Source organism: Pagrus major, chromosome 21, assembly GCF_040436345.1.
Source record: "Pagrus major chromosome 21, Pma_NU_1.0".
Classification (NCBI taxonomy): domain Eukaryota; kingdom Metazoa; phylum Chordata; class Actinopteri; order Spariformes; family Sparidae; genus Pagrus; species Pagrus major.
This window is the reverse complement of record NC_133235.1, coordinates 20268504-20294482: the sequence shown is the minus strand read 5'-3', so window position 1 is coordinate 20294482 and position 25979 is coordinate 20268504. Positions and strand designations below refer to the sequence as shown.

The 25979-nt window shown below is 39.6% G+C and overlaps 4 protein-coding genes across 5 annotated transcripts in view; 2 read left to right on the top strand and 2 right to left on the bottom strand.

The window, feature by feature from the left end:
• Positions 1-2170, top strand: part of obscnb (obscurin, cytoskeletal calmodulin and titin-interacting RhoGEF b) — a 55564-nt gene extending 53394 nt beyond the window's left edge. The window contains exons 75-77 of the mRNA XM_073491434.1: positions 20-113; positions 271-313; positions 1051-2170. Of these exons, the coding sequence (XP_073347535.1) occupies positions 20-113; positions 271-313; positions 1051-2170 (1257 nt within the window). The remainder of the gene's footprint in view (positions 1-19; positions 114-270; positions 314-1050) is intronic.
• Positions 2171-3534: 1364 nt separating this feature from the next.
• On the bottom strand, positions 3535-11432 carry guk1a (guanylate kinase 1a). 2 transcript variants are annotated; one of them, XM_073490531.1, is made up of 7 exons: positions 11305-11432; positions 6974-7087; positions 6060-6101; positions 5707-5942; positions 5435-5519; positions 5262-5347; positions 3535-4899 (listed from the first exon to the last, which is right to left on the bottom strand). In XM_073490531.1, the coding sequence occupies exons 1-7, from the start codon at positions 11324-11326 to the stop codon at positions 4861-4863; spliced, it is 624 nt and encodes a 207-aa protein (XP_073346632.1). In that variant the 5' UTR covers positions 11327-11432; the 3' UTR covers positions 3535-4860. The 2 variants fall into 2 exon arrangements, with proteins under 2 accessions (XP_073346632.1, XP_073346631.1); XM_073490530.1 differs by lacking the exon at positions 11305-11432 and adding an exon at positions 10370-10491 and having other exon boundaries at positions 4763-4899.
• Positions 10562-15864, top strand: c21h1orf35 (chromosome 21 C1orf35 homolog). Its single transcript, XM_073490529.1, has 8 exons — positions 10562-11175; positions 12241-12391; positions 12483-12528; positions 12651-12733; positions 14257-14329; positions 14545-14624; positions 14790-14912; positions 15516-15864. Exons 1-8 carry the CDS (start codon positions 11079-11081, stop codon positions 15769-15771), a joined length of 909 nt encoding a protein of 302 aa, XP_073346630.1. The 5' UTR covers positions 10562-11078; the 3' UTR covers positions 15772-15864.
• A 2156-nt stretch (positions 15865-18020) lies between these two features.
• arf1 (ADP-ribosylation factor 1) lies at positions 18021-21672 on the bottom strand. Its single transcript, XM_073490532.1, has 5 exons — positions 21601-21672; positions 20149-20346; positions 19904-20014; positions 19628-19752; positions 18021-19503 (listed from the first exon to the last, which is right to left on the bottom strand). The coding sequence occupies exons 2-5, from the start codon at positions 20294-20296 to the stop codon at positions 19342-19344; spliced, it is 546 nt and encodes a 181-aa protein (XP_073346633.1). The 5' UTR covers positions 20297-20346; positions 21601-21672; the 3' UTR covers positions 18021-19341.
• Positions 21673-25979: the final 4307 nt, after the last annotated feature.

Below are 25979 nucleotides of genomic sequence, written 5' to 3'. Positions count from 1 at the left end.
TATTCTCTGATTTTGTCAGCTGTCCAACCGTCTGGGCAGTGCCAAGTGTGCTGCTGATTTAATTCCACTCTCTGCTGTCGCTCGTACTGGTGAGCAGGCCATCACCATTGAAGGTAGGAAGACCAACTTAATCCTTAAAGAGACTCTAATGCTTATAATGCTTTTAATGCATCTTATATTCCAGATAAGGTTTTTTTTATCAACTGTAGCTTTCAGACTAATTGTCTTATTTTGTCTTTGAAATCTCATTTATTCTGCTTCTCCCTATAGTTACGGAGCAGGAGACTAGAATACCAAAGAAAACCATCATCATGTAAGTGTGAAAAGGCTAAAATGATCCTTGTGAGCATGTATTTTGCCTGGTTGGACATTGCTGCAAAGGTGGCAAAAGTACACACATTCTTTCCTCAAGTAAAAGTAAGAAAGTACAGGCTCTGAAATGTACTCAAAGAAGAAAAGTAGAAAGTATCCCCCTGAGGAACATTTCTACTGCCCATTTCTGTGCAAAGCTAACTGAACCTCACATCATATTAATAGAATTCAAAGACTATTAAACTTAAAGCTAGAATCAGTAGGATGATTGTGATAGTTGAGTATCATTCCCAGGATGTCAAATATGGACATTTTGGGTTGGTAAAGCATCCAGAGCACAGCAACAAACTGAGAAATTAAAAAAATCCAGGCAGAGGCCTGCAGGGTTATTACTAAATTACTTAAGTACAGTAACAAAGTATTAGTACTTCCCATCTCTGCCTTGCTGTGAAAGTATTACTCGCTAAAAGTTAAAATAGACTTATAGGCAACTTGGTCCTCTTTCATATGTGTGAGCTTCTCTCGGTGGCCTCATGTATGCATTGTTGTGTAGTATTTAAAGCCTGAGTGTAAAGGATTCTATCACAAGGATGATGAGAGGATGGGCTGTCTTCACCAGGGTGTTGTCTTCTTTAACCAGCAGCCTCATTACTGCAGCTCCTCAGACAGCATTTATATTTACACACTTGTTACTGCAGCTCTAATAATGCCAGTGTTGTCTCTTATTGTTTATGCCAGCGAGGAGACTATAACCACTGTGGTGAAGAACCCACGCATGAGGAGGCATAGATCCCCCGGCGCATCCCTTGTTGGAGCTCACCGCTCAGAGACCTCCACCCCAGAGCCCCCTACAGCCAGGGTGAGGAGGATGCCCGCTGCAAGAAAGACCACCATCCCGACCCTCTATGTTACTGAACCTGAGGGTGCTGGAGCCAGGGTCGTGGAGAGCAAGCCCAGGTGGGTTGAGGTAGAGGAGGTCATCGAGTACAAGGTCAACAAATCGCCCAGGCTGCTCAGGAGGAGAGGCATCTCACCGGCAGGGTCTGATCGTGCACCTACACCTTCCAGACCCAAACGGTCTCCACCGGAAAACCCAAACACCAACAACTGCAACAACAAGCTGGTGGAGCAGGCCCAGCTGCAGGGAGACGTCAGCGGCCAGCCGCTCTCCTGGGAGGAAGAGGAGGGTCTTGTCACCTCTGATTCTGTCACACAAATCACTGGAGAGCCACATGAGCTCTCATCCGTCCTCACTGCAGATGGAGAGGACAGCAGCGACCTGGATGATCAACAAACTGTCATCTTTGAACCAGATGATGAAGATGACGATCACAACTCATCGGGAAAACGGGAGCCTCAGGTTCTGACACAAGGAGGCCGCGTCCTGACTCTCGAAGACTTGGAGGATTACGTCCCAGAAGAAGGAGAGACGTACGGCGCCTCCAACGTCCACAGCGCTGCTGCAGAAAAGCCCTGTGAGATCTCTGTGCTGCAGAGGGAGATTGGTGGGTCCGCTGTGGGGCAGCCGGTGGTCCTCAACGTGGGCCGGCCTGTCGTGGCACCGAGGCAGAGGAGCGGATTCTTCAGCCGCTTCAGGGAGCATCTCTTCCCCAGCAGCCTTTTCTCATCCGCTGCCCCCCAAGCCAACGGAGCCCGGTCCGGGACGGAGAGGCACGTCCCCATCCAAGTCAGCCACGCCAAGCTGGAAGTGAAGCCGTCATACTGCTCAGAGGTGCAGAGAGTCGAGGGTGGGCAGCAGAGCTTTAAAACCAAAGTGTCAACTCAGACCTACGGCTACACGTCAGTGGGAAACCCAGTCACTCTTCAAATCAGTGATAACCTTTATCAGAACCAGTAGTAGCAAGCTATTTTGATTTAGTACCACAAACCCTCTTAGTCTTAAATGGGGACATTTCTACCTAGATATGACGAATGAGACATATTCTAACCTGAAGTATATTTACTGCATTTGACAAACCATTCCATTTTAAAGCTGCCCATCAGAAATTAGGCTCATCCTCTGAGTCTATTTCTTGACAAATGGTTAGAGTCAGATGGTGTCTTTGGACGAGGTGAGTTGGAAAATATAGCTATCACTAAGTCACTGTATTTCAGTCCCAAACTGCTCTGTTAGAACTGCTTTATGACACATACATTATGTGTTTTACAGTATACACAGTGGACAGAAAGCAAGAAATTAAGGCTATTACTGATGAACAATTTCATCATGTTGTAGAAACCTTTACAAGATGATAAACCTTGACCCACCAATATTAACTGATTCAAGCATTATCATTAACGGAGACTGTTGCTATATACATAAACAAATAGTACAATATATTTAGCTAGATATATTTCACGGTTTTACTTTTGTACCTTTTAAGAAATGTTGCCTTTTGCACTTTTGCAGTGCCTTGGATTCCTGGAGCAGCGAATGTTGGGAGTTAATGACTTTTAATGAGGTCATGTCTACATGTTACTAGTTCATCATTGATGAGATCATTTATGCAACACTGATTATGTGAAGTTAACAACAGAACTTCGGTTGTTGATTTGGTGAAATCATAGTCAGTTTGTCAAAAATCAATCATGAGTTCTCTTCTACTTGGGTTGTTTGTGAATGATTTATTGTTGAGCAGTCAGAATGACAGCCCGTTTCACATCAGAACTCTATTTGACTGCATTTACGTCATTTATTGTTGTGACACGTTTCTACCATTAATTGTGAACTGAATATTACACTCAGCTTTTAAAACATTTTTGTGTCTATGAATGCAGTGCAGTTACCTGTGAACGCACAGCATATAACAGGGATATTCATATGTAAGTGAGATATTTAGATGAGTGACTGCATGTATTTGCTTTCCCACAGCAGAGGTGTTTATCCAGTGTAACCAGATTTGTAATGTCATATTTGATTGTGAGTAAATGTTTATGCGAAAGTACTTGAGCTCACAGAATTGACTACCTTTTCACTAGAATACAGAAGCTGTCCCCTGAAATATGTGTGGTGTTTGTGTTGTTTTTAGTCAGTTACAAGGAACATGTTATGTATTAATATTAAAGCACTAACGGATTGTAATTGCTTGTACTGTACATGTGTAGTTTTTGGAAACATGTTTGAGTACTCTGTTAAATCTGAATTAAATAAATGTATCGCAAATAATGACCATGTCCAGATTCTTTCACAATTCTTATTTATAGCACACATTCACAAAACACTTCTTCCAGTATTGTAACATATTTATTAATGTTTTAACAGATAACATAGTCTTACTGCTGGATGTTTAATAGATTTAAGGAATACATAATGACATTCACAACACCAAGCACATTATTATAAGAGATGTTTAAGTGTAAAATAACACAACAGAGAACTACATGCATCCCAGTTAGATTGATGTAACATTTAATTACTGTATAAGTGGACACTTCAAAATTGAAAGAAATGGATTGTTAAGGGGGAAAAAAACACCAAATTACAGATGGGTCATAAATATTTTCAGTTTCAAGTAAAAGACGATTTGTGTGCTTGATTCTTAGCAATAGAAAAAAAGGCAAACACGCAATTTAATTTTCCTTCGAAGTTAAAAACGTCTCCTTTAGTGAGGAATCAAAATAGTCCACTGAGTGTCATTTTACTGTACAGGTGAAGCTGCAAAATGATACAGTTACACAATATAAAAGTTTTACAAATTTACAACTGTAAAATAAACAGTTACATTGTTCTGTCCGAAAAATAAAAAAGTGACAGTTTTAAGCGTCAGTTTCTATCTCTATCGTGGAATTTAATCCTACTAGAGCATGACAGTATTTATGGTTATCAAGCAAACCAAACTTAATGGAGTTAGCACATTCTGTTGCAATTTACAAAAACCTGTAAAAGAAAAGCATTAACCACCAGCACTGGAATAGTTTTACACAGCCGCCTTGCGTGTACATCTAGCAGCCATGTTTTCCAGAAATCAGTTGTAGTGCTGAAGTTTCAGACGAGGTTTCCCTCCTGAATTAAACGTGTGACAACAAACTCACCAGTACATTTCACCGTCTTGTAAATCTATCTCACCGTGAACAGTATGAGTAACATAACTCGCCGCCAGAACATATCCAGAAATGCTTGTTCTACACCCCTGGAGGACCAGTTTTATACACATGATGGTGTGAGTTATATTTGTGTTACTCCAGCTTGGTGAGAGGACAGCGTATCTGTGTCCGTCCAACATAACATCCTGCACCCCACGCCAGTCAGTCACATATCAAGTAAGCATTATTGGAGTATCTTTCCTTCATACAAATGAAAATAAAAATATGGAAAGCGCTTAGTTTAAGTAAGAAAAAAAATAAATGTTCCACTTAACAGCATGTTATCATTTGGTAATAACTACCTCTAAATACCATGTAAAACCTAAGTATTTGTGTATCCGCTAAGGGATGTCTGAGGTTCACAGACCACCATCTGAGGGAATGTTCACGACGGGAATGGAGGTCTGCGGTTTTGGTGAGAAGTAGCTGGACGGGACTAAAAGGGTGTCGGGGTGCTGCCGTCTCCTACGAAGACATGTTGACCTTCTTGACCTTATTAATTTCCTAGGAAGGCACAAAAAAAAAACATTTCATAATGCTTCCAAAACAGGCAGGTTATGTTCATTACATTTCTGCATTTGGCTTTGGAAAGGCTTAATAAAAGAAAAAAAGAAATGACATTTCAAATTCTTTCGATGCCGTGTGTCACGTCACATGCGCACCACCACATGTGGAGAAATCCTACACTTGGTACTGAGTTACGATGGGACAATCATTGATTTTATTTTTTCTTTCTAAAAAGTCACATAGTCTCGCTTTCACTGAATCATGTTTATGTTAAAACGTTTTCATTCAATGTGTGAAGGGCATTCAAACATGTGTTTGATGATGCTGGTATTGAGGGCTGTTCTGTGACGGTAACTCACCTCAAGCAGAGCGTTTTTTAACTGCCCGTAAGCCTCCTCCAAATTATCATTGACAATTATGGCATCAAACACACCAGGTTCTTTACCTACAAGGAGATAAAGTAACGTTCAGAGTCGTGTTTTTAAAGTTTATGTGGTTTCTTGATTTCCAACAGAAAACAATGAATACTTACTAAACTGCATGTCCACCTCGGCTGCATTTAAACGCTTCTGAAGGTTCTCCTCTGACTCTGTTTTTCTCTCTCTCAAGCGTTTTTCCTGAAACAATACAAGTAAAAAAATGTCATTCAGAGACAATCAGAGGAACCAAAACCTGTATGACCAGGTACCTGCTGCACAAAGAGAACTAAAGGCCACACCCAGAAACTCCCCTCGGGCAGGGAAAATGGAACATCTATACGTGCCTGCTGTCAATTCAATGGCACGCATTTGCTTCTGTGCTTACCAGGACTTCCATGGATGGCGGCTGGATGGAGATGTAGATGGGATTGAGGTCTGTCGTTTTGATGTTCCTCACGCCCTGCATGTCGATGTCCAGTATACAGATGAGGTTCTTGGCCTGGACGTCTTGCACAGCAGCTTTACTCGTCCCGTACATGTTCCCAGAAAACACAGCGTTCTCGATGAACTCTCCGTTGTCGATCCCTGTTTGCATCACCTCCCGTGTAACATAATGGTAATCTGAAACACAAAAAGCGGAATATATAGATTACAGGTAAAAGAAAGCTACAATACTGATGATTCAAAACATGTGATATACTGTTGCAGTGCTTGAGAAAGAGGAAGAATGTGTCGTACCTTTGCCATTCTCTTCTCCAGGTCGAGGATTTCTTGTTGTATCTGAGGGTTGATAAGACATTTATGTCACAGTCTATGATTTATTGGAGAGCTGAAACAATCGATGAATCCATTTGTTGATCAACAGAAAAATCAGTCTGCAACAATTTTCATAACAGATTGAGGGCTGTGACTAATGATCATCTTAATCACTGATTAATCTGCCTTTTGTTTTATTAATCATCTGGTCCACAAAAAACTATAAGCTAAAACTCAAAAGGTATGTCTTTGAATGGCTTGTATTTTTTGATGCCGGCATAAACGAAAAAATATTCAGTTTTATGTCACATAGAACTGCACAAACGCACCAAATCCTCACATATGAGAAGCTGAAACCAGAGAACGTTTGGCATTTTTAGCATGAAGAGAGACTTAAATTGATTTTTAAAATAGATCATTCATTCATTCACTCATAAACTTAAAAAAAAAAATTTGTGGATGAACTTATCAATCAAGAAAAAAATCAAATTCATCTTTAACTTTGTTTATTGTGTGTTTTATCTCTTTTTTTGCAAATAAATTACCCTCAATATACAAGTGTAGGGGAGTGGAGAGAGTCTGTGACCATAACTGTGGAAAAAAAGTGTACAAAAAGAACATTATCAACTCCTCAACTACTAGTGAAAAGGCAACCAGATGAACTCACGAACAAAAGATGCACAGGGCCGAACATCTTTGTTGGATTATTCAGACATTATTATCATATGTGCATTATTGACATGATTATGCATAATGTCACAGTTATCGCATATCGCGACACCCCTACTCCAAACACAGAATGACCTACATGTTAGACTGTACTCATCAATAACAAGCCTCGCGACTGAGCAAGAAACCCCACCGAAAACTAATGTAAGATGCTCAGGCAGACTTACGGGAGACGCTGAAGCCAAACACGCTGTCATACTCCTTCATGAGCTTCTTCAGCAGCGTGCTCTTCCCTGCCCCCGACGGGCCGCTCAGCACCACAGGCCTGGGTCCAGCCATAGCTGCAGGGGAGGAGGAGAGGAGAGTTCAGTGAAGGAAACAAGTGGGCAAGGGTGGAGAAGATGACACACAACCACTGGAATCCTGTGGCATGAGTCATAAAAAGACCAAATACATCTGTGCACAAAAAAAAAGAAGAAAGACCTCAGAACATTACAGCGGGTTAATGTGTTTCAACAAGCCTTGCCCCAGTCTGCTGGGATAAGCATGATAAAATGATAAGCCAGCAGATCTCAAAGGCGAACAGATGATGATGAGTACAAAACATCTCCCACAAGGGCACAGGCAAGCCGTGAGGTTACCATGGTGCTGTCGAGGAGCAATTACTCCCTAATTGGAGAGTCCTACTCTGCTTGTGATTGCAGGAAAGAACAGAAAAGCTAAGAAACACAAGAGGCTGAGAGGAAAAACTGCCTTTAATACACACATGGACACGTATTCAAGCAAAGACTTAAAACTACATTATGGAGCCATCCAGTTACCAACACGCCTATAAGCTAACACTTGCAAACATCAACATCTTACCATCTCTACACTGTGATATATTCTACACCACCTTCTTTCATTACCACCATTTTTAGGTAAACTACTCAAATAAAGAATAAAGTATATCCTATGGCGTTCCTGCTTACCTTTCCTCTGTACACACAGCGCTCGAGCAGAAGGGGAAGTGAACAGAGTGGGTGTGATCGGGTGCTGGTGTGTACAAATGCAGGAGGGAGGAGTGAAAAGAAGAGGGAAGGGCCATGTTTACACTGGAGTATATTTAGCAGCCCAAGATGAATTTAAAATGCTGAGAATATTATAGGAAGGGTCCTGTCTGTGTTTTTTATTTATAGTCCAAAGGCCGGGACACAACCCTCCATTCTTCTACGATATTATGAGTTTTCTATAGGCTGAGAAAACAATCCAGTAAACCAGGAAGTCAGCTGGGTTTCAGTAACAACTATGAGAATCTTCCAAACAGAAAGTAGTAATAGGAAAGCAGCTATAGCTCCGCTGTTGGGCCACCAAAAAGAACCACAGCGTGAAGCTTTTATAAATCATCATGGTTATTGGTTACAGGCCTGTTACTTACATCGATGTCAGGTATCAGACAGGCTGGCAGTTAGTCCAAGAATAAGGTAGTCCATATGACATGCAACAGATTAATTATATATGAGCCTAATCCATCTTTGATTGATTGATCTTTGATAAGTTTCTTTTATAGCCAAGAATAAAACTGTGGGCCTTCTTGGCTCCAGGCAAACCAGCGAGGTCATCTTTGAACTTTGCAGGTGCAGATGACAAGAGGCATTCTCTATTGCCTCTTGAACGCTTCCAGTAAACAGCAACGTGACTAATTAAAGGAGCAGCAGTTCCTTTTCCTCGAGCCAGTGAAGAAAAGATTCAACATATTTAGATTTGTGCCCTCGAACTGAAAACATTTCCATGATTCTATTTGTGCAATTTAATCAAATTAGGGTGACAATAAAATTATTATTTTCAATTATAGATTATTATCTTCTTATTCAATGTACTTTTAGTTATCTATTTCTTTATTTCTTTAAAAAGCCTTACAAGTATATTTACTTCCATTATTAAAAGACGGCCTTCTAAACAATGGTAAATTAGTGCTGGAATAATTGATTAATCAACCAAATCATTTTTATTCAGATTTTCAGTGTCGTCAGTTATAATATAATATACATTTACAGATTACAAATTGTCAGACTGAATACGCTATACTAATTAGCTCTTTGAGCAATAAATGGGCATTTATCATAATTTACAAATACACAACAAAATAAATAGGGTATAAGTTGCAGCCCCAGAGTGAAATATTATCAATGCCAAAGCAAAAGTTCATGAACAAGCAGGTGTGCTGGGTCTTTGTAAGATGTACAACATTTTGTAAGTTTGTAGTAAGGAAACTTTTTTTAAACTAACGTTTAGCAAGATCTCATTTGCATTTTCTTTTTGTCAAAAGCTTCTGGGACTATCAGCCAAATACAAACCAAGCACCTACACAAGAATGAACCTTTTGTACTTGACACCGAGCTGACAGGAAATGAGAGACATGTGGGTTTACAATCAGACGCTTATTGGAAACTGCACCAAGCTTAACTTTAATCATGTGCACTAAACCCCACGTGATTGATAGTAGCCTCGAGCATAATTCAAATCATGTGAAATCTGTCAGGTCTATCAGTCGGATACAGTCTGTTAGGTGGTCAGGATGAAAGCAGGAACAATATATTGATTTATCAATTTGACAACAAAAATGTACAAACTACACAAAACTATTAACATTCCATGGTTTGATGATCTCTCTCTGCTTGTATGTTGTCTTATATGATAGTATATTAAATATGTCTGGGTTTTTAATTGCTTGTTAGACAAAATATTTGATTATGTCACCTCTGGAGAGAATTTTGGTCAGAATTTGTTTACAATTTAATGGACAAATTGCGTTATTAATTCACTGAAACACTGCTGACATACTAATGTAGTGAGAAACATTTGTTGCAGCCCTACAGCACACACTATGTAATGTGAAAACGGCAGCGTTGACCCTGAAGTACACATAGAGGTGATTTGGACATTATATGGGCACAAGTTCAACCACTTGGTCTGTTCTTTCAGACTCATTTTATCTTATTTTATATCGTGCACAGAAACTAAAGATTACGACTTTTCAGGTTTTATTATTATTGAGTGAGAGTCACAACTGCACAGGAATTTTCTAACTGATAAAAACTCATAACAAAGTGCACTTTGACTCAATGTTGGAAGCAATAAAAACGCTGTAAGGAGCAATAAAAATATGTTGTGATTGGATGAAAATTATGAGTTAATGCTTTTAGGCTGGTAAACACAAACTAAAGAAGCATTTCCCGGAGGAAATGTGTATGATTGCTTTGTGCATTGATTTTTTGGATAATTTTTATAATAATACGCAAATTAATTACCATTAAAAAGCACTGCCCGAGTTAAATAACAGTGATTACTGATGGCTCCCATCTACAGGGAATAACATATGGTGCAGGTTCATAAATCATCCTTGGTGGCATTAATACTGATGTACAGCAATAGTAACACAGCATTGTTGTGCAGCACAATTCACACACAATTAAACTGGTTTAACCTGCTCAGTGATCACACAACAACCGTCTTCCTCTACAACAAGGCAGTATAAACCATCTGTATCACACTGAAGGGAAATGAATGGCAGTGTAAGCAGCAGTGATGCGGCAGATGATGATCAAAAACAAAAGAAATTAAACAAATATCCTCCTTCCTACCTGACAATAGCCTGGAAAAATATCTCATGTACATCGGGAGTTATGTTAGTCCACGATCGCCGGGTCGTCTCCGGAGGATTTTCCCTCTCCTCCGCTCTGTGCGATTGCTGAGAGAGCCATTAGGGAAAACTGTGCTGCCTACGTCATCACTGCGGGCCAAAACATCAACACGTTACGTTCGCGAGCGTCGAGAATGCGCGCGACAATACACAGAAACGCAGAGTTGTTAGCAGCGTTAGCTCCACAGAATAGATGCTACTGACGCTGCTATTTTAAAAACATGTGTTCAGACTTGTAGCTGCAACTTTTTCTTTGACGGAAAGCCAAATACACGCATGGCTAGGCTTTTTTTTTTTTTTTTACGACGGTGTTGTTTTTAGGTCTCAGATTAATGTTAGCTATATAGCATAGCCTAGCTTGTGTTAAAGGCTGTTATAACCAACTATTACTCTGTCGCTCTTAAGGTTTTTTTTCGATGAATGACGAATCAGCTACCGGGTTAGTTTCAATGGTCTAAGTAAACACCACCGCCAGGAAATACGTTTTTCCGATAGACACAGGGAAATTAAACTCACCGCAAAACTCCCCGGATGAGCTAATGCTGAAGGCCCGACCAATCGCGCTGCTCACGTGCTAATGTGGCTAAAGTCAGCTGTTTGAGCTAACGACACGCTACCTTCCTCTAAAACTTTTATCGTAACGAGCTAAAATGTTTGGTTCGTCAAGATCTGGAGGCGTCCGAGGAGGCCAGGACCAGTTCAACTGGGATGACGTGAAAGTGGATAAACACAGAGAAAATTATCTCGGTAAGTTTAGCCAAGCTAGCAGAGACACTGCTAATAGCTGTGTGCGAGCATGCGACCAACAGAGCGAGACTCCAAAAATCACAACTACACAACGTGTCGTCAGTACTCCACATGTTCCCTTTTCCTTACCTTTTGTTGTAGAGTCCCTCATTACACACTCTGTAGTGGCTCGGTATTAGTCCAGTTTTGAACTCTGCACACTGCAGGTCGTGTTATTTTTTTTATTGCTTCCTCTCTCTGTGCAGACACACGTACCTCCTGTGAGAGCCCACACCGCTGTCATCATGTCAGCATTACTACGTAGCACCCACAGCTGTGACATAAAAGGATAAACTACAATACACGACATGATCGTTACATTTGACACAGGAAGTCGATTAAACACATGGCACGGGTACCTTTTTTAAAACCATAATATCTTCAGTATAATGTGATCAGCAGGTGACTCTGGAAAGAGGATGCAACCAAAATGTGAACTTTTTCAAAGTGCAACATCATTGCCAAATGTCTTCTTCAATCATGTGTTCAAAGGACGAAGTCTACCCCACACACCAACATCACTGCAGTGATTAGTCAACTAGTAGAAGAAGAAATGGACTGGCAACAATCTTTTAATCACTTTTCAAGCAAAAATGAAATTCTAGCTTCTCAGACGTTTTCTGTCTTTCTCGATGTTATTTGTTTGAGGAATCTAGGATGGGCAATTTTTTTAATGTTGTATTGAAAATAAAACAATAATGTCGCTGAACCCAAAACAATAATTGGCAGAAGTGACTGAAATCATCAGGTGACATCCTTTGGAGCTGCCTCATTGACCCTGATTCGGACTGGCTGTGAGCTCAGTGAGGTTTTGTGTGGGATACTGCTTCCATGCGCTCTACTGGAATATAGCACTTACTTCATATCTGTTAATAAGAAAATGTTACATCCATAAGTGCTGTTAACACCACTGTGGGTGCTATTAAAGCATAGCAGAGAGCAGAGTCTCTCCAGGGGTTGTCTCAGGGTGACATTACCACTACAGCGTCTCATCATCTGCTCTCAAATCTTTTGTTTTGTTTCCAGGGAACTCCTTGATGGCACCAGTAGGACGATGGCAGAAAGGCAAAGATCTTACATGGTACGCCAGAGACAAAAAAGGCAGCAGACCTTTGTCCAAAGAAGAAGAACTTGCTGCCGTCAAGGCTGCAGAGCATGAGGCACTGATGGCTGCCTTGTAAGTTTAATTACTGGAAGAGAAACACTTGATAAACACAAGTGTGGGTCAATAGATATAAAATATTTATCTCTTTTATTCTTGTATCTAGAGGGCACAAGAATATTAAAAGGCAACCAACTGGCCTGACCAAAGAGGTATGTCACGCTGTTTGGTCTTACTTTCGCTCAAAAGCTCAACATTGATTTTTGAAGAATTGGCCTTCATTAAAAAAAGTTGAATGATTCGATTTTTTTCTTTTTCCCAATTTTCTTCCTAGGACCTTGCAGATGTTTGCAGGAGGGAAGAGGCTGATGGTGAAGAGAAAGATGTGGATCGTATCTCAGGCTTGGGAAGCTCCAGGTGACTTTATTATTAATTTATTATTTCTAAGCAGTCAACTTACATATAGGATATAACAACCTAGTATACGGTGGAATGGAGTGTAAAAATAAATAACCCTTAAAATACATATAATTTACATGTGAGAGTATGCAGAAATCTTTGGAAGCCCAAAAGGGCCATGCATTCATACTTTTTATTTCCTCTGTTTTCCTGTGATAACGAGTTAATGTCATTTGTTTTCTCGAGATCTCGAGATAACGAATCTTTGTTTTCCCGAGATAACGATATAATTAATTCGAAATCTTGTGAAAACAAAACGATAGTGTAGTATATTAAATCATTGCAGGAAACATCATTCAGTGTAGCAATGTCAGAGGAGCAGGAGCATATCGATCATCTTTTCAATCAAGGCCTGACACAGGCTGAAATAGCATTATGCCTTGCTATTACAGATAATATACACATTAGTGTGCGTAATCTAAAAAGACGGTTAGCAAGGCTTCAGCTATATCGGCGGCGCAATCTAAGTAAGCCTGATGTCGTCATTAACTACATAGCTGACCAGCTACGAGGTCCCGGCGTCTCCATAATCTCAGGCCTATCATATCACAGTCATTATCTTGAGATCTTGAATTAATTATATCGTTATCTCGAATTAATTATATCGTTATCTCGAGATCTCAAATTAATTATATTGTTATCTCGAATTAATTATATCGTGATCTCGAATTAATTATATCGTTATCTCGAATTAATTATCTCGATCTCAAATTAATTATATCGTTATCTCGAATTAATTATATCGTTATCTCGAATTAATTATATCGTTATCTCGAATTAATTATCTCGATCTCAAATTAATTATATCGTTATCTCGAATTAATTATATCGTTATCTCGAGATCTCGAATTAATTATATTGTTATCTTGAATTAATTATATCGTTATCTCGAGATCTCAAATTAATTATATCATTATCTCGAGATCTCAAATTAATTATATCGTTATCTCAGGAAAACAAAGTTTCGTTATCTTGAGATCTCGAGAAAATTATCCCATTATCTCGGGAAAACGGCAGTTGTTATTTCGAGATAATAACTCGAGATCTCAAGAAAACAAATGAAATTAACTCGTTATCACGGGAAAATGGAGGAAATAAAATGTATTAATGCATGGCCCTTTAGGGCTTCCGTAGAATCCACATGGAAAGTCTCAATCACAAATCACGTTAACAAGTGTCCAGAAAGTACTCACCTACGTAATATCAGAAGATTTTTTAGTATTTCCACACATCTGTCTATATGTTTTGAGTTCCAGTTGATTATGGTCCCACATTAATGTTTGTTATCATAAAAATAGTTTTTGTTTTTAGAGCAAACAACAAGAAGTGAATATCTGTCCATGTGCTTCACAGTTTTCTATTTTTGTCCTGTTAAAACTCATTAAAACTCTCCTGTTGACATTTAGGTGGCAGCAAGAGAGCCACTTATCTTAATGCACTGTGATTGTCAAGTGTTTCTAAATGAGTGTTTCCATCTACAGTGCAGGGTCAAGGAAAATGGTGCTCTCCCAAAAGGAAAAAGAGGCAGCTAAAATAGGCTTGCCTGTTTTTACAGTAAGTTTTTTTTTTTCTCTGATAAATATCACAGAACATTTTTATGACGCTCACTCTGTAAGACGCAGATGTTTAAAATGGAAGTCCAGTTCGATGGATGGAGAAACAGGCCTGTTGAATCTTTTTACAAACAGCGAAGAGACTTGAGGAGTTGGAGGTTTATTTCATTGGATCTACGACTTCACAAAAAGATTAATGAAATGCTTTCCTTACAGCATCACAAAACAGAAGCTCGTCCAGAAACCTCAACGACGAAGACTTCTCAGAGTGTAGAACAAGGGGACGAGGAACAACGGTGAGTACGGCTCACATTTGTCACCACCTAAGATAACTCACTGAACGCCTGCATGATATTTCAGACACGAAAACCATCAAGTATTTTTTTCTACTGGACAAAATGTGATCCAGTTTGCCGTGTTTAATTCAATAATAGTTATACACTACTTTCTTATGTTTGAAGGCACGAGGGCAAAAAGAAGAAGAAAGAAAAGAAGAGCAAAAAGGAGAAAAAGAAGAAGGAAAAAAAGAAGAAAAGGCAAAGAAGGGACTCGTCCTCATCAGACTCAGATGACAACAGAAAGAGGTTGGTTCATTTTGCAATGTTCACCAGTTGCCTGAGATTGGATAAATAACAGAAATCCTTAAAATATTCTATTTCCAAATCACGTTTAATCATCACAGGCTTCTCCAAGTTTGCATAATTTTATGAAAATATTTTAAAAATTGTTCCACCTCCTGTATTCTAGACAATTTGGAGAATTTCAGGTTTGCCATGAAACAAAATCTTTCCTCACTCAGCACTAGAGGGCACTAAGGCACTGTCGTACACACAGCATCTTGAAGTATTACCTCTTAAGTTTGGGGTGCATGTCTCACAAGATAGATCCTGAAAATCAAGTGTATAGGATAGTTGGGGACATACCAGATGAATAATGTAGCTCATGTGCTTGATTATTATGTATAAATCAGCACATGATAGCAGTGTACAGGATTCATGATAAAAGTTGTAAATGTACAGACGTGTCCACAAACCAGCCAGTTATCTTCACATAAAGCTGTCATTGGGTGTTTTCTGTGGATGTCCCTATAAAGCTCATCAGTCAGCTTCTTGTTCCCCAGCCTGACCACATCATACTCTGTCCACCACGACTTGATCATGGATTGTTTGTTTCCTTTTACTCTTCAGGCAGAGAAAGGACCACCATCATCATAATCCATCATACCACAGTCAGAGTGGAGCCAGACCCCATGACAGCCATTCAAGGCGGGGAGCAAAGGCCGAGCAACAGCACTCCTACCCCCATCACCGACGGCAGCGACATGACTCAGACTCCTCTGATGGGGGGTCTCCTGTCCCCCGTAACCCCGCCGGCCACAAGACGGCCCCTGCTGGTGCCATACAAAGCCACAGGCGGCGCCATGACACAGACTCGGACGACTAATGTCCTCCCCGCCCTCCCCCAATTCAAAGACACATAACGCGGACAGAATGCTCTACAGCAGCTCAATGGCCCTGAAGACCTCATTTACCCTCAACGGCCAATCTGACTGTGGATGGAGACGGGTCGATGTGTCTGATTAACAGGCTTTGGCCTCGTGTTTTAGCTTTTTCACCCAATAAGTCAATATGGGGACTCTGATGTCTTTTGTGCTGTGTTTTGTTTTTTTTTAACACTTAATTGTGATTAAATTGCCAAACATCATTTTTTATTTTTGATCTAATTTGTTAAAATACTACACAAGATGAAACATGTTGCAAAGCAAACAAAATTATCTTTTATCCCTGTGTCTGGCCTCTGGCTGTCACTGTTTGGAAAATGGTGGAAAATTAAATCAGAACATTAATGCCACAAGCAGAAATTTTCTATTGTGCTGTCAGGTTTTTCCTGGAAACTGCTTACCCCGACACGTGTTCACAGCAGCTTAAGTAAAAAACTGATACAGATTGAATTATCAGTCTTTATATCAACATTTTTTTAAAGTGTCGTACAACCCCAAGTCCCAAAAAGTTGGGTTGCTGTGTAAAACAATAAAACAGAATGTGATCATTTTTGATTATTCGCTAATCCTTTGTGACCTATACTAAATTGAAAACAGTACAAAGACAATATACTTTGTGTTTTTCCTCATCAACCTCATTGATTTTTGTAAATGGAAGCTTATTCTAAATTTGATGCCGGTAACACGTCTCAAACAAGTTGGGACAGGAGCAACAAAAAACAAATTAACCTGTTTACATTCCTTAGGTAAATAGCTTGTGTTTTCAGCAGCACAGTAATGTTTGTGTCATGAAACATCAGCATTAGCGAGTAAATATTTTAAAGTTTAATATAGGACATTGCAGCTTTTTCAGGAGTTTCTTTAAATGTTTTACTTAATTTTTTTTCCCAAGATGATCCTTGACGCCACGTTGCCCTTTGCACATCTCCTCCATCCCACTGTGCCTCTTGCACGACTCAGCAGCCCCGCTCCTTTTCTTTTCTCAATCATGCCAGTGCTTCTTAATCCCTCACCGTTCTAGGTTCAGCTCCCTGACTGGTGCGATACCATTGGAATGCTCTCCACTGGTCATAATAGAGTGTAGTGTTTGCATTTGCCTTGAATTGGTCTGAAAGAGGGTATTCTGCTGGCTGGCACCTGGGGGGTGCACTAAAAAAGAGCAAGGCATTCATAAAGAAGAGTGCAAAAAACCAGGCTGGTCCTTTTATATGACCGAGTACCGTTAGACCGCCACACACAAACCAAGCTGATGGAGCAGCAGGAGAGGAGGCCACACAAAGCAGCCCTACGAGGAACCCGAGACTCGAACTCCCTCCCCTTCCAACACCACCATCCTCTCTTGCCATGTTTTATAGGCTTGGCTGCATTAACCATAGCAGCCTAATCAACCTGCAAGAATGCTGTCCTAGATTGCCACCCCTACACAATGTGAGACAGGGTGTGCTCTCCACATTACTGCTCTAACCCCAACATTGGGTGGTTTACACCACCTCAGGCCATCACATTTCTCCAAGGGTCAAAGGGTGACGGCCCTAACATCAGTTTAATTGTTCTGCCAGTAAAATGTCAAATAATTGTGAAAAGGGACATCCTCCAATTGCTTCATTTCCCTACAGCAGACCTAAACTAATATGCATTTTTTTTATAACACATTAAATGCCTTTTATGAGATCGGATTCAACTAAAGAGGCACACTCACAACTGAGATGCCTGAAACGGAACATGTTTGCTTAATAAATACCTATAACATCAAAAATGTTGATTTTCTGTTGGCTGACTGACAAAACATAAAATGGCTCCATACAGGTCACCTAGTGTAATCCAAGTCTACAGAAGACCTGAGTTCCCAAATTGATTTGGAAAAACGTTATTTACACCCTCGACATGCAGTCTAGCTAGTACAACAACTTCAGATGGGGTGCATACGAACGCTTTTAGCTTAGCAGCTCCAGTGAAGATTTGGCATATAAAAATTCTAAAAAAGCATTTGATAACTTTTCAAATCAGTTTGACATCTCTGGGCTTCCATAGGCCTGGATTACACCGGACGAGCTGTATACAGCCATTTAATGTTTTTTGTTTGTTTACATTTTGTCCCCAGCTAAAACAATACTTTCATCTTTGGGGGAACTCACCCGTAAAAAGTTGTACAAAATCACAAAATAATACCAAGAAGGGAGAAAAAGCCACATTCCATGTGTCAACATTCAACATTTTTATTGCATAGATTGAAAGATTTTCTTTTACCCAGTCACTTAAATTACATTGCCTTTTCCTCACAAAACAAAAGGTTTACATTAAAAAAAAAAAAAAAACTTAAGAAGAGATTAAGATAAATTAAAGCAGTTATAAGTCAAAAAATCTGAAACATCTTCAGAGTAGTAAAGCAACACCCACACCTTTAAGAAAAGAAGCTTGGAAATAAGAGGCAACACGTGTCTTTGATACCTTGTCCTGTTTACCTCAAGGATGATGTGCTGCAAAGGAAGAAATACTGGTTTCTTATATCAAACACGTAGCTGAAACTGATTCTGCATTGCCATTAAAATGCTATTTCCCACATTTGATAACTGAATAAAGAAAAGGCATTACTTGCTAAAGTCTTTAGTAAAGACAGCGGTGTGCAACTCCTTTAGTTACATTACCTGCCACAGTACAAATAACAAGTTATAGCATATGGCTGTTGAAATATGTACTCAGTTGGGTAACAGCTCCTGTGCAGCTTAATGATGTAAACACCCAGTAAATATGCATGTCCTTAAAGACTAACAGACCACACCACGCTGTATTTCTAGTAAGTATTGCAGAGGCAGCACATGATAAACCTGAGACTCAGAAATACAAAAAAAACATTAATGCTGACTCAACAGACTGCCTTTCAAACAACCATAAAGCAGACAGATGGGACATCATTGTAGCATTTCTAAAATCAAGCCATCATATGTATCACAAACGCTGGTTAGTGTTCACAGAGGAATGTCAGTACAGAGTACAAATAGTCAATGCCAGTGTTTTATAAATGGTAATCAGGGACATGTAGTCACTGGCTGAAACAACTATAGTAGCTGCAAGTAGTGCATCATGTTCCATTCGGCTTATAGAAAACTAAAAGCCCCTCACGGACCACTCTTTACAGTATGTGTGACCAGATCATAACCAGTCATCAGATTGCGTTGAGCTCCTAGGGGCCATTCTTATTCCATCGCTTCCCTTTTTCTTATTGAATGCATCGATGGCTGTCCAACAACCAGAAAGGGAAATTACCATTTGTATGTGTGCAATAAGCTGCTCCATTACCAAATATACTTACAGTTACATAAAATAAAACAAAAAACCCCACAGCTTTACAAGAATAAATCACCCGCGCATCTGGTCTATACGTTTGTGATAATAACATCTGAGGTGAGACTAGAAAAACCTGCATTTTTTTTTTTTTGGACAAGGTAACTCAGTTTGGCAACACCTTAAGAGTAGAGTAGATTGGGTGTAGTAGAATAGTTGTGGAGAGCAGGTTAAGGTCTGCTTTTCAGCTGAGAAGACAACCAGTCCAGACCCTCATAGAGGCCGTCTCCGGAGGTGGCACAGGTTGCCTGTATGTACCATGTTCTACTGCGTAGGCTGTGAAGTCCCAATTTGTCTGTGACTTCTGCTGCATTCATGGCATTCGGAAGGTCCTACAAACAATAAACAGTGAGAAAATATTAGAAGCCAATCTTGTGAATACAAGAGAAAAACTAGCAGCAAACTGTTTAGAATATACACCTGCATACATCAATTGTTTTCACAAGTATGACTTACTTGTTTGTTGGCAAAGACTAATAACACAGCATCACGCAGCTCATCCTCATTTAACATTCTAGCAAGCTCCTCACGAGCCTCTCCAGCTCGCTCTCTGTCGTTGCTGTCAACGACGAAGATGAGACCTGGAACAAGAGCAAATGGGGAACAAATGAGTGGTTGTGCGATGTGTACTGTATCTTTAAAATACAACACAATGGAAACTTTGTGAAAATAACAAAAAAAAAGCTAATTAAAGCAAATCATGGCTCTAATTATTGATATTACTGAACGTACCCTGCGTGTTCTGGAAGTAATGGCGCCACAGCGGTCGAATTTTGTCTTGACCACCGACATCCCATACTGTGAAACTGATGTTCTTGTACTCTACTGTCTCTACATTGAAACCTAAAGGGGAAAAAAAAGTTATTGTTTAACAGTTATGAGGGCACACAGTACACAAACTGGCTTCTTAGAAAATGATTATGTGATGTAAAACATAACAGCCATGTAAAAGTCCCAGGTAAAGCAGTTATTCTTACCGATTGTGGGAATAGTAGTCACAATCTCTCCGAGCTTGAGCTTGTACAAAATCGTTGTCTTTCCGGCAGCATCGAGACCTACCATGAGGATCCTCATCTCCTTTTTCCCAAACAAACCTGAAAAGAGCTTTGCAAATACTCCCCCCATCCCAACTGTTGATTGGATCCTACTTTAGCAAAAACAAACAAAAAAGAAACCTGCGGAGAAACATGGAAAGGAAATTAATCAGCATCAATTTTCATAACTAATTGAGTGATTTTTAGAGCAAAATGCCCAATATACGCTAGTTTCAGCTTCTCAACTGTGAGTATTGACTGCTTATCTTTATCTGGCGCGATATGAAACAATCTCTTTGGGTTTTGGACATTGGGTCGCACAAAACAAGCCATCTGTAGAGCTGAAGACCAAATTATTCATCGATAATTTACTTAGATTGAAAAACAGCAGAGCTGCACGTGAAGGCAATCCAACTGAAAATGTGAAACCATTCAATGCACTCATTAGTACAGCCTATCTATACATCACATAACATTTCCTATGCAAACCTCAGGGAAAAAAATTAAAACATTATCTGTCACCTGATATGAACACAGCACCGTGCTGGATCTTCAAGGGTACTGTAGGCTACGTTATTAAAAAGGTATCATTCCACCGTAGGGCTGCTCAGGCCTACAAATCCTGTTCTCCAGGTGTGAGAAAACAGGTTTGTTTGGTTCTGACCTCAACAAATGGCGCAGGATTTTCAAGTTTTTTCAGTGAAACTGAAAAGCGTGATTCAAAATACATAAGCCCCACTTATGTTGAATCACATCGTAATAGTTATATCAGTCAAAAATAATCGCAATAAAATTTTACTGTCAGTCCTAATTCACAGACAGTCATCATTGCTCTGCTCTTCTGTGCTACAACATATGTCAAATCTGTGGAGATAAAAGATTTAAACATTGTTTTTTTGAAAATGGCTAACCCCGTTGTTACTCTTGTGAATTAAAATAGACGTTAAGACCCAAGGCGGCAGCTCGCTGGAGTACTCTGACATTAGCTTGCCAAGGTGCAATGCTAAAAGTTACCAGACTAACCTGACGTATCCAAAAAACAAAGTTAGCTTGCTAAGGTGCAGTGCTAACACTCGTCCGGTCAGTTCACATTTCCGGAAGTTTATTGAAAAACTACTTTAAAGTACGCTACGGTTATTTTATAATGTTTCATGCCAATTAAATACAAGTCTGGACACGAGTGGTAAACACGGAAATACCAGGGGAACGTCTGCTAAGCTAGCTAGCTAGCTCACTAATCGGTAAAGTTAGCAACTCTCTGTTGTCTCAGAATCCTGACTGTCGTAACCGCGGCCACACAGACGGCACTGGAGGTAAACGCACGGCTTTCGGTGAGTTACAGTCAGCGAAAACAGCAATTAATTGGATAAATTAAAGTTTCTCGTACACACTTACACAGTTGGTGTGTTTCCTTCCTTCTTCAAGGCGTTTCCTTCCTCAGAAAGATGGCTACAATTTGACACGTCAAAGGTTCCGGTCCACCAAAACTTCCGTAGTCACCGCGGTGGGAGATGTCGCCCCCTGTGGCTGAGAGGGGAATTGCACGCACCGTCTCCAGTGTTTAACTACCCATTTAACCTCTTTAACTCACCATTAAGCATTAATAAGACATGTAGGAACACTTATTAAATTCTTTATAACGCACGCACAATGTATGTATACACAGAGGGAAGTTTTTGGTTCTAATTATTGTATTTCTCAACTTATTATCTCTCTGTAACTGGTGTATAAACAGTTAATAAATGACTCATTGATAACACAGTATAATTTTGCTGTAATCATATTTCATAAGATCTTTTTAATTACAAATAAAACAATTCTTGCATTGTGTTAAAAAGTAGTTTATTGTGTTTACACATGTAGCCCACAACCATGGGTGCGGGAACTAGAGGTGCTGAGGGGGCTGCAGCACCCCCTTAACAAAGCTATAACATATGCCGAATTTACAAGAAGGTCCAAATAATTAAGAATTTGTCAGTAATAGCACTTTGCAAAGTTTACAAAGTTTCTCCCGACTCGACAACTCACAAATTGATTGATTTTATAAGGGAGTCTGGGGAATTTCTCTCCCTGTCCTTGCAGTTGTTGACTGTAGTTGATGTGGCTGCTTTGACCTATAACATGTTATAGGCCATTTGATGAATACATAAAAACATGAATCGTGCGCACCATTTACTACATTTATAGACTGACTCTTCTCCAGCCCTGTGTCCCTGCCTTAAACTACCTGAACCTATTAATATCTGTATATCTTTTACTTCAGTAGAAATTAAAGTGCAGGACTTTTAACAGTTGTGATGTATTTAATTAAAGTTGCCCATGTGACAGGACAGGAAGGAAACCTGCAGCTTTAATGGCAGGTTCTTCTAAAATTATCAAAAGAATGAAAGAAGAAGTAATAACAGTTTTGACATTATGCCGTCCATGTATTGCTTTGCAGAGATATCTAAGTTTAAAACCTCTAAACTTTTCAAAAAGGTGCTGGTGACGTCACTGTCGCTCTTTTTCCTTTTCCTGGCCTTGGCGATGTTGTTGTCATAGGGACAAGACGCACGTGCAGCGTTTTTTTCTTGCAGCGCACAAACACTTAATCTCAGCCAGCGCTCTTCTGTCCGAAAAAAAGGGACCAGGCCCAAATTGAGCTAACTAGCTAACGGCAGCTACAGTTACTACTGTGGTGATAAGCTGCCCCCATTTGTTTTGATGATGCATATGACAGGTGGCTAATTCTTACATATTGCACCTTTAAACAAAAAAAGGGTTGTTGGCAGGAACTCAGTGTGCCGCGCTTCAAGACAAGTCATTCATTTCTATAGCACATTTAAAACATAAGTTGACCAAAGTGTAAAGTCAACATAACAGACAATAACAGACCATGCAGACACCCAGAGTTCAAGATGAAAACCCTGGACAAAGGAGGATATCACACACACACAGCACAGGATAAATAGGAAAGGTGAGTTGATTCAGAGACAAACTAAAACAGGTGAAAAAAAAGTTTTTATTGATGTTATTTTATTAATAATATTCAATATCTAATTTGATAATATTTACGTACAACTTGTTTTGTTAATATAAAAGGTAAGGTCAGGGAAACTGAGTACCCAGAGAAAACCCTGACAACCACGGGAGGGAGATGTAAACTCCAGGCCAGAGCCAGGACAAACCGAACCAGGACCTTCTGCTGTGAGGGGCCACCGTTCTGCTCAACATGTTATCCTACTCGATGCTAAAAGTAATCATCTGTATACCGATCAGCCACAACATTAAAAACATTTACAGTTCAAGTGAACAACACTGGTCATCTCGTCATGATGCAATGTTCAATCAATCAATCAATCAATCAATCAATCAATCAATCAATCTTTATTTGTATAGCACCAATTCACAACATAAGTCATCTCATGACACTTTCCAAATTGTGCAGGTCTAGACCATACTCCTTGATTCATTTATTTGCAGAGACCCAACATTTCCCCCATGAGCAAACTCTTGGCGACAGTGGTGAGAAAAAACTGCCCTTTAACAGGCAGAAACCTCAGAGCAGAACCGGACTCAATGGTGGGCGGCCATCTGCCTTGACCGGTTGGGTTGACAGAAAGGGAGAGAAGGATGAGAGAGAGAGAGAGAGAGAGAGAGAGAGAGAGAGAGAGAGAGAGAGAGAGAGAGAGAGAGAAGGAAGAGAGGGAGAGAAGGAAGAGAGGGAGAGAGAGGGATGGAGAGAGAGAGAGAGAGAGAGAGAGAGAGAGAGAGAGAGAGGGAGAGAGGGGGAGGGAGGTGGAGGTACAGAGGCCACAACATTAATAACAGCTTTACTGATTGAGATATGAATATTAATAAAACTAAAAGTATAATAATAACAACAACAATAATAATAATAGTAATAACAATAATGATGATAATAATAATAATAATAATAATAATAATAATAATAATAATAATAATAGCCAGATGTCAGATCTCTGAATTGGTTCTACTGGCCAGTGGAACAGCAGCTCCTGACGTGTCCCTTGCTCTCTGAGAAGATAATGAAGAACCCACAACTCACAGGCAGGTTTGAAATGGGCGTATACATGTGTTCTTAAAATATGTTGAGCTTGAGAGTAAATTCTTGGCCTGTTTGACAATAGAGTCCTCCAGGTCCAATAACTAAGTTTATGCCAGAGAGGAGACTCTCTGATTACCATGAGATCACGTATTTAAAACGTGGCATTGCATGTAATTATGTATTTAAACTTTGTGTGAAACAGCATCCCACAAGTTGCTGAATTCTCACAGTACTCCTGTAGTTTGTGTCAGTGCTGATACTGAGTAATTTAAAATTCTGAATATGCTAATTTCATTGTATTTGTATTGAAAATGTTTTGAGATGTTTAAAGAGTAAAAAAATATTTGTGATTTGTGGAGCTTACATTTTTTAATGCTTTATTTTCAGTGTTTGATTCGTAAACAATCATTTTAGATTACATAATTTTTGCATTCCAATGGATTACATTGCTAATTACAATAATTTATATTCAGTACCTGACTACATTTCAAAGTAATCTGATTCAACCCTGTGTACCATTCTACCAGCTGCTTTAAGGATTGACACATAAACTTTAAAAATCAAATAACAACAATATTTACATCAGAAACTTTATGCAAAGTTAAATCTGATTACATGCATCTGAGATCTAATGTAGATCAATTTCCAGGATCCTGATTTGAAACAACATGAAAACTCCTCAGATAGTATGACATAATTAATAATGTCCTGTGTATCATTGTCTAAACTTTAGACGAGGCTCATAAAATATAACTCTTTCACTGCCTAACGAGCATCCTGCTGATGACTTGCAGTCTGTCATGTTCAGTTTAAATTCACTTAAACCTATTGAGGTATTTGTTTTCAAACTCTGCAACTTCCACTTTCTTAAGATCCACGACCAGGTCATTAAGAAAAGGTCTGACCACGTTTTTGTTTGGCCAGTTGAATTTTAACCAGGGTCAACTATGCCTGCTACCCCCAGCAGAGGGGGCAGCAGGAGGGGAGAAGGGCAGGAGAGAGCAGCAGGAGGGGAGAAAGGTCTGTAGTTGGTGATGGACCACACAGTGAAGGCTCATAATGCTGTCTCACTCTGCAACCATAATTTGTGGTTTTGCCCTGCCAAATGCCTGAGAGATCACTTCAAGCATATTTTCACAGCAACTGCTGTCTTTTTTAATGCGTGTGTGGAAGGTGTTTACTAAGTGGCAGTTGTTTAGATTCTTGTTGATTCACACATTTAACTCAGTTTTCAAGAGGAAACTATGTCATATTTTCAAAAGGTTTTACAATCAAACACACTGTATCAAAGGTGTCAGCATCTGTAATATATGTTCCTCTTTATCCTCTCTGTGTTTTCCAGATATTGTTTGAACCCCAAAAACTTTGTTCTTATGGCACAATGTGAAAACAGATACTACACATTGTTTCTATTTTAGAAAACATTCAACCGTTTAACAATCTTGACAAAAATAAAAAACCTTGTTCATAAACCAAAGGTTTCTAAAAGGCTCAGGTGTCTTCAGGTGAAAACACAAACTCTGACATGCCAATTTTGGTGAGTGACTTGGAGAAATGACATGTATTCCTTTAACAAAATTCTGCAACCTAGGGTCTACGGCCAGGCAATTTATCGATATTATGTCATTATCATGATATGAGACTATATCATCTTAGATTTTGGATATTGTCATATCATGATATGTGATAAGGGTTGTTTTTTCCTGGTTGTAAAGGCTGCGTTGCA

Coding starts and splice junctions, on each gene's coding strand:
- guk1a (XM_073490530.1), bottom strand. CDS start 10,403: ATGTACATGAGATATTTTTCCAGGCTATTGTCAG. Junction 6,102..6,973: donor GTTTGGCTTCAGCGTCTCCC/GTAAGTCTGCCT, acceptor ATCAACCCTCAG/ATACAACAAGAAATCCTCGA. Junction 4,900..5,261: donor TAAAAAACGCTCTGCTTGAG/GTGAGTTACCGT, acceptor GTGCCTTCCTAG/GAAATTAATAAGGTCAAGAA.
- c21h1orf35 (XM_073490529.1), top strand. CDS start 11,079: ATGTTTGGTTCGTCAAGATCTGGAGGCGTCCGAGGAGGCCAGGACCAG. Junction 12,529..12,650: donor CAACTGGCCTGACCAAAGAG/GTATGTCACGCT, acceptor TTTTCTTCCTAG/GACCTTGCAGATGTTTGCAG. Junction 14,625..14,789: donor CAAGGGGACGAGGAACAACG/GTGAGTACGGCT, acceptor TTATGTTTGAAG/GCACGAGGGCAAAAAGAAGA.
- arf1 (XM_073490532.1), bottom strand. CDS start 20,296: ATGGGGGGAGTATTTGCAAAGCTCTTTTCAGGTTTGTTTGGGAAAAAG. Junction 20,015..20,148: donor GACTACTATTCCCACAATCG/GTAAGAATAACT, acceptor TTTCCCCTTTAG/GTTTCAATGTAGAGACAGTA. Junction 19,753..19,903: donor TTACTTCCAGAACACGCAGG/GTACGTTCAGTA, acceptor CTCTTGTTCCAG/GTCTCATCTTCGTCGTTGAC.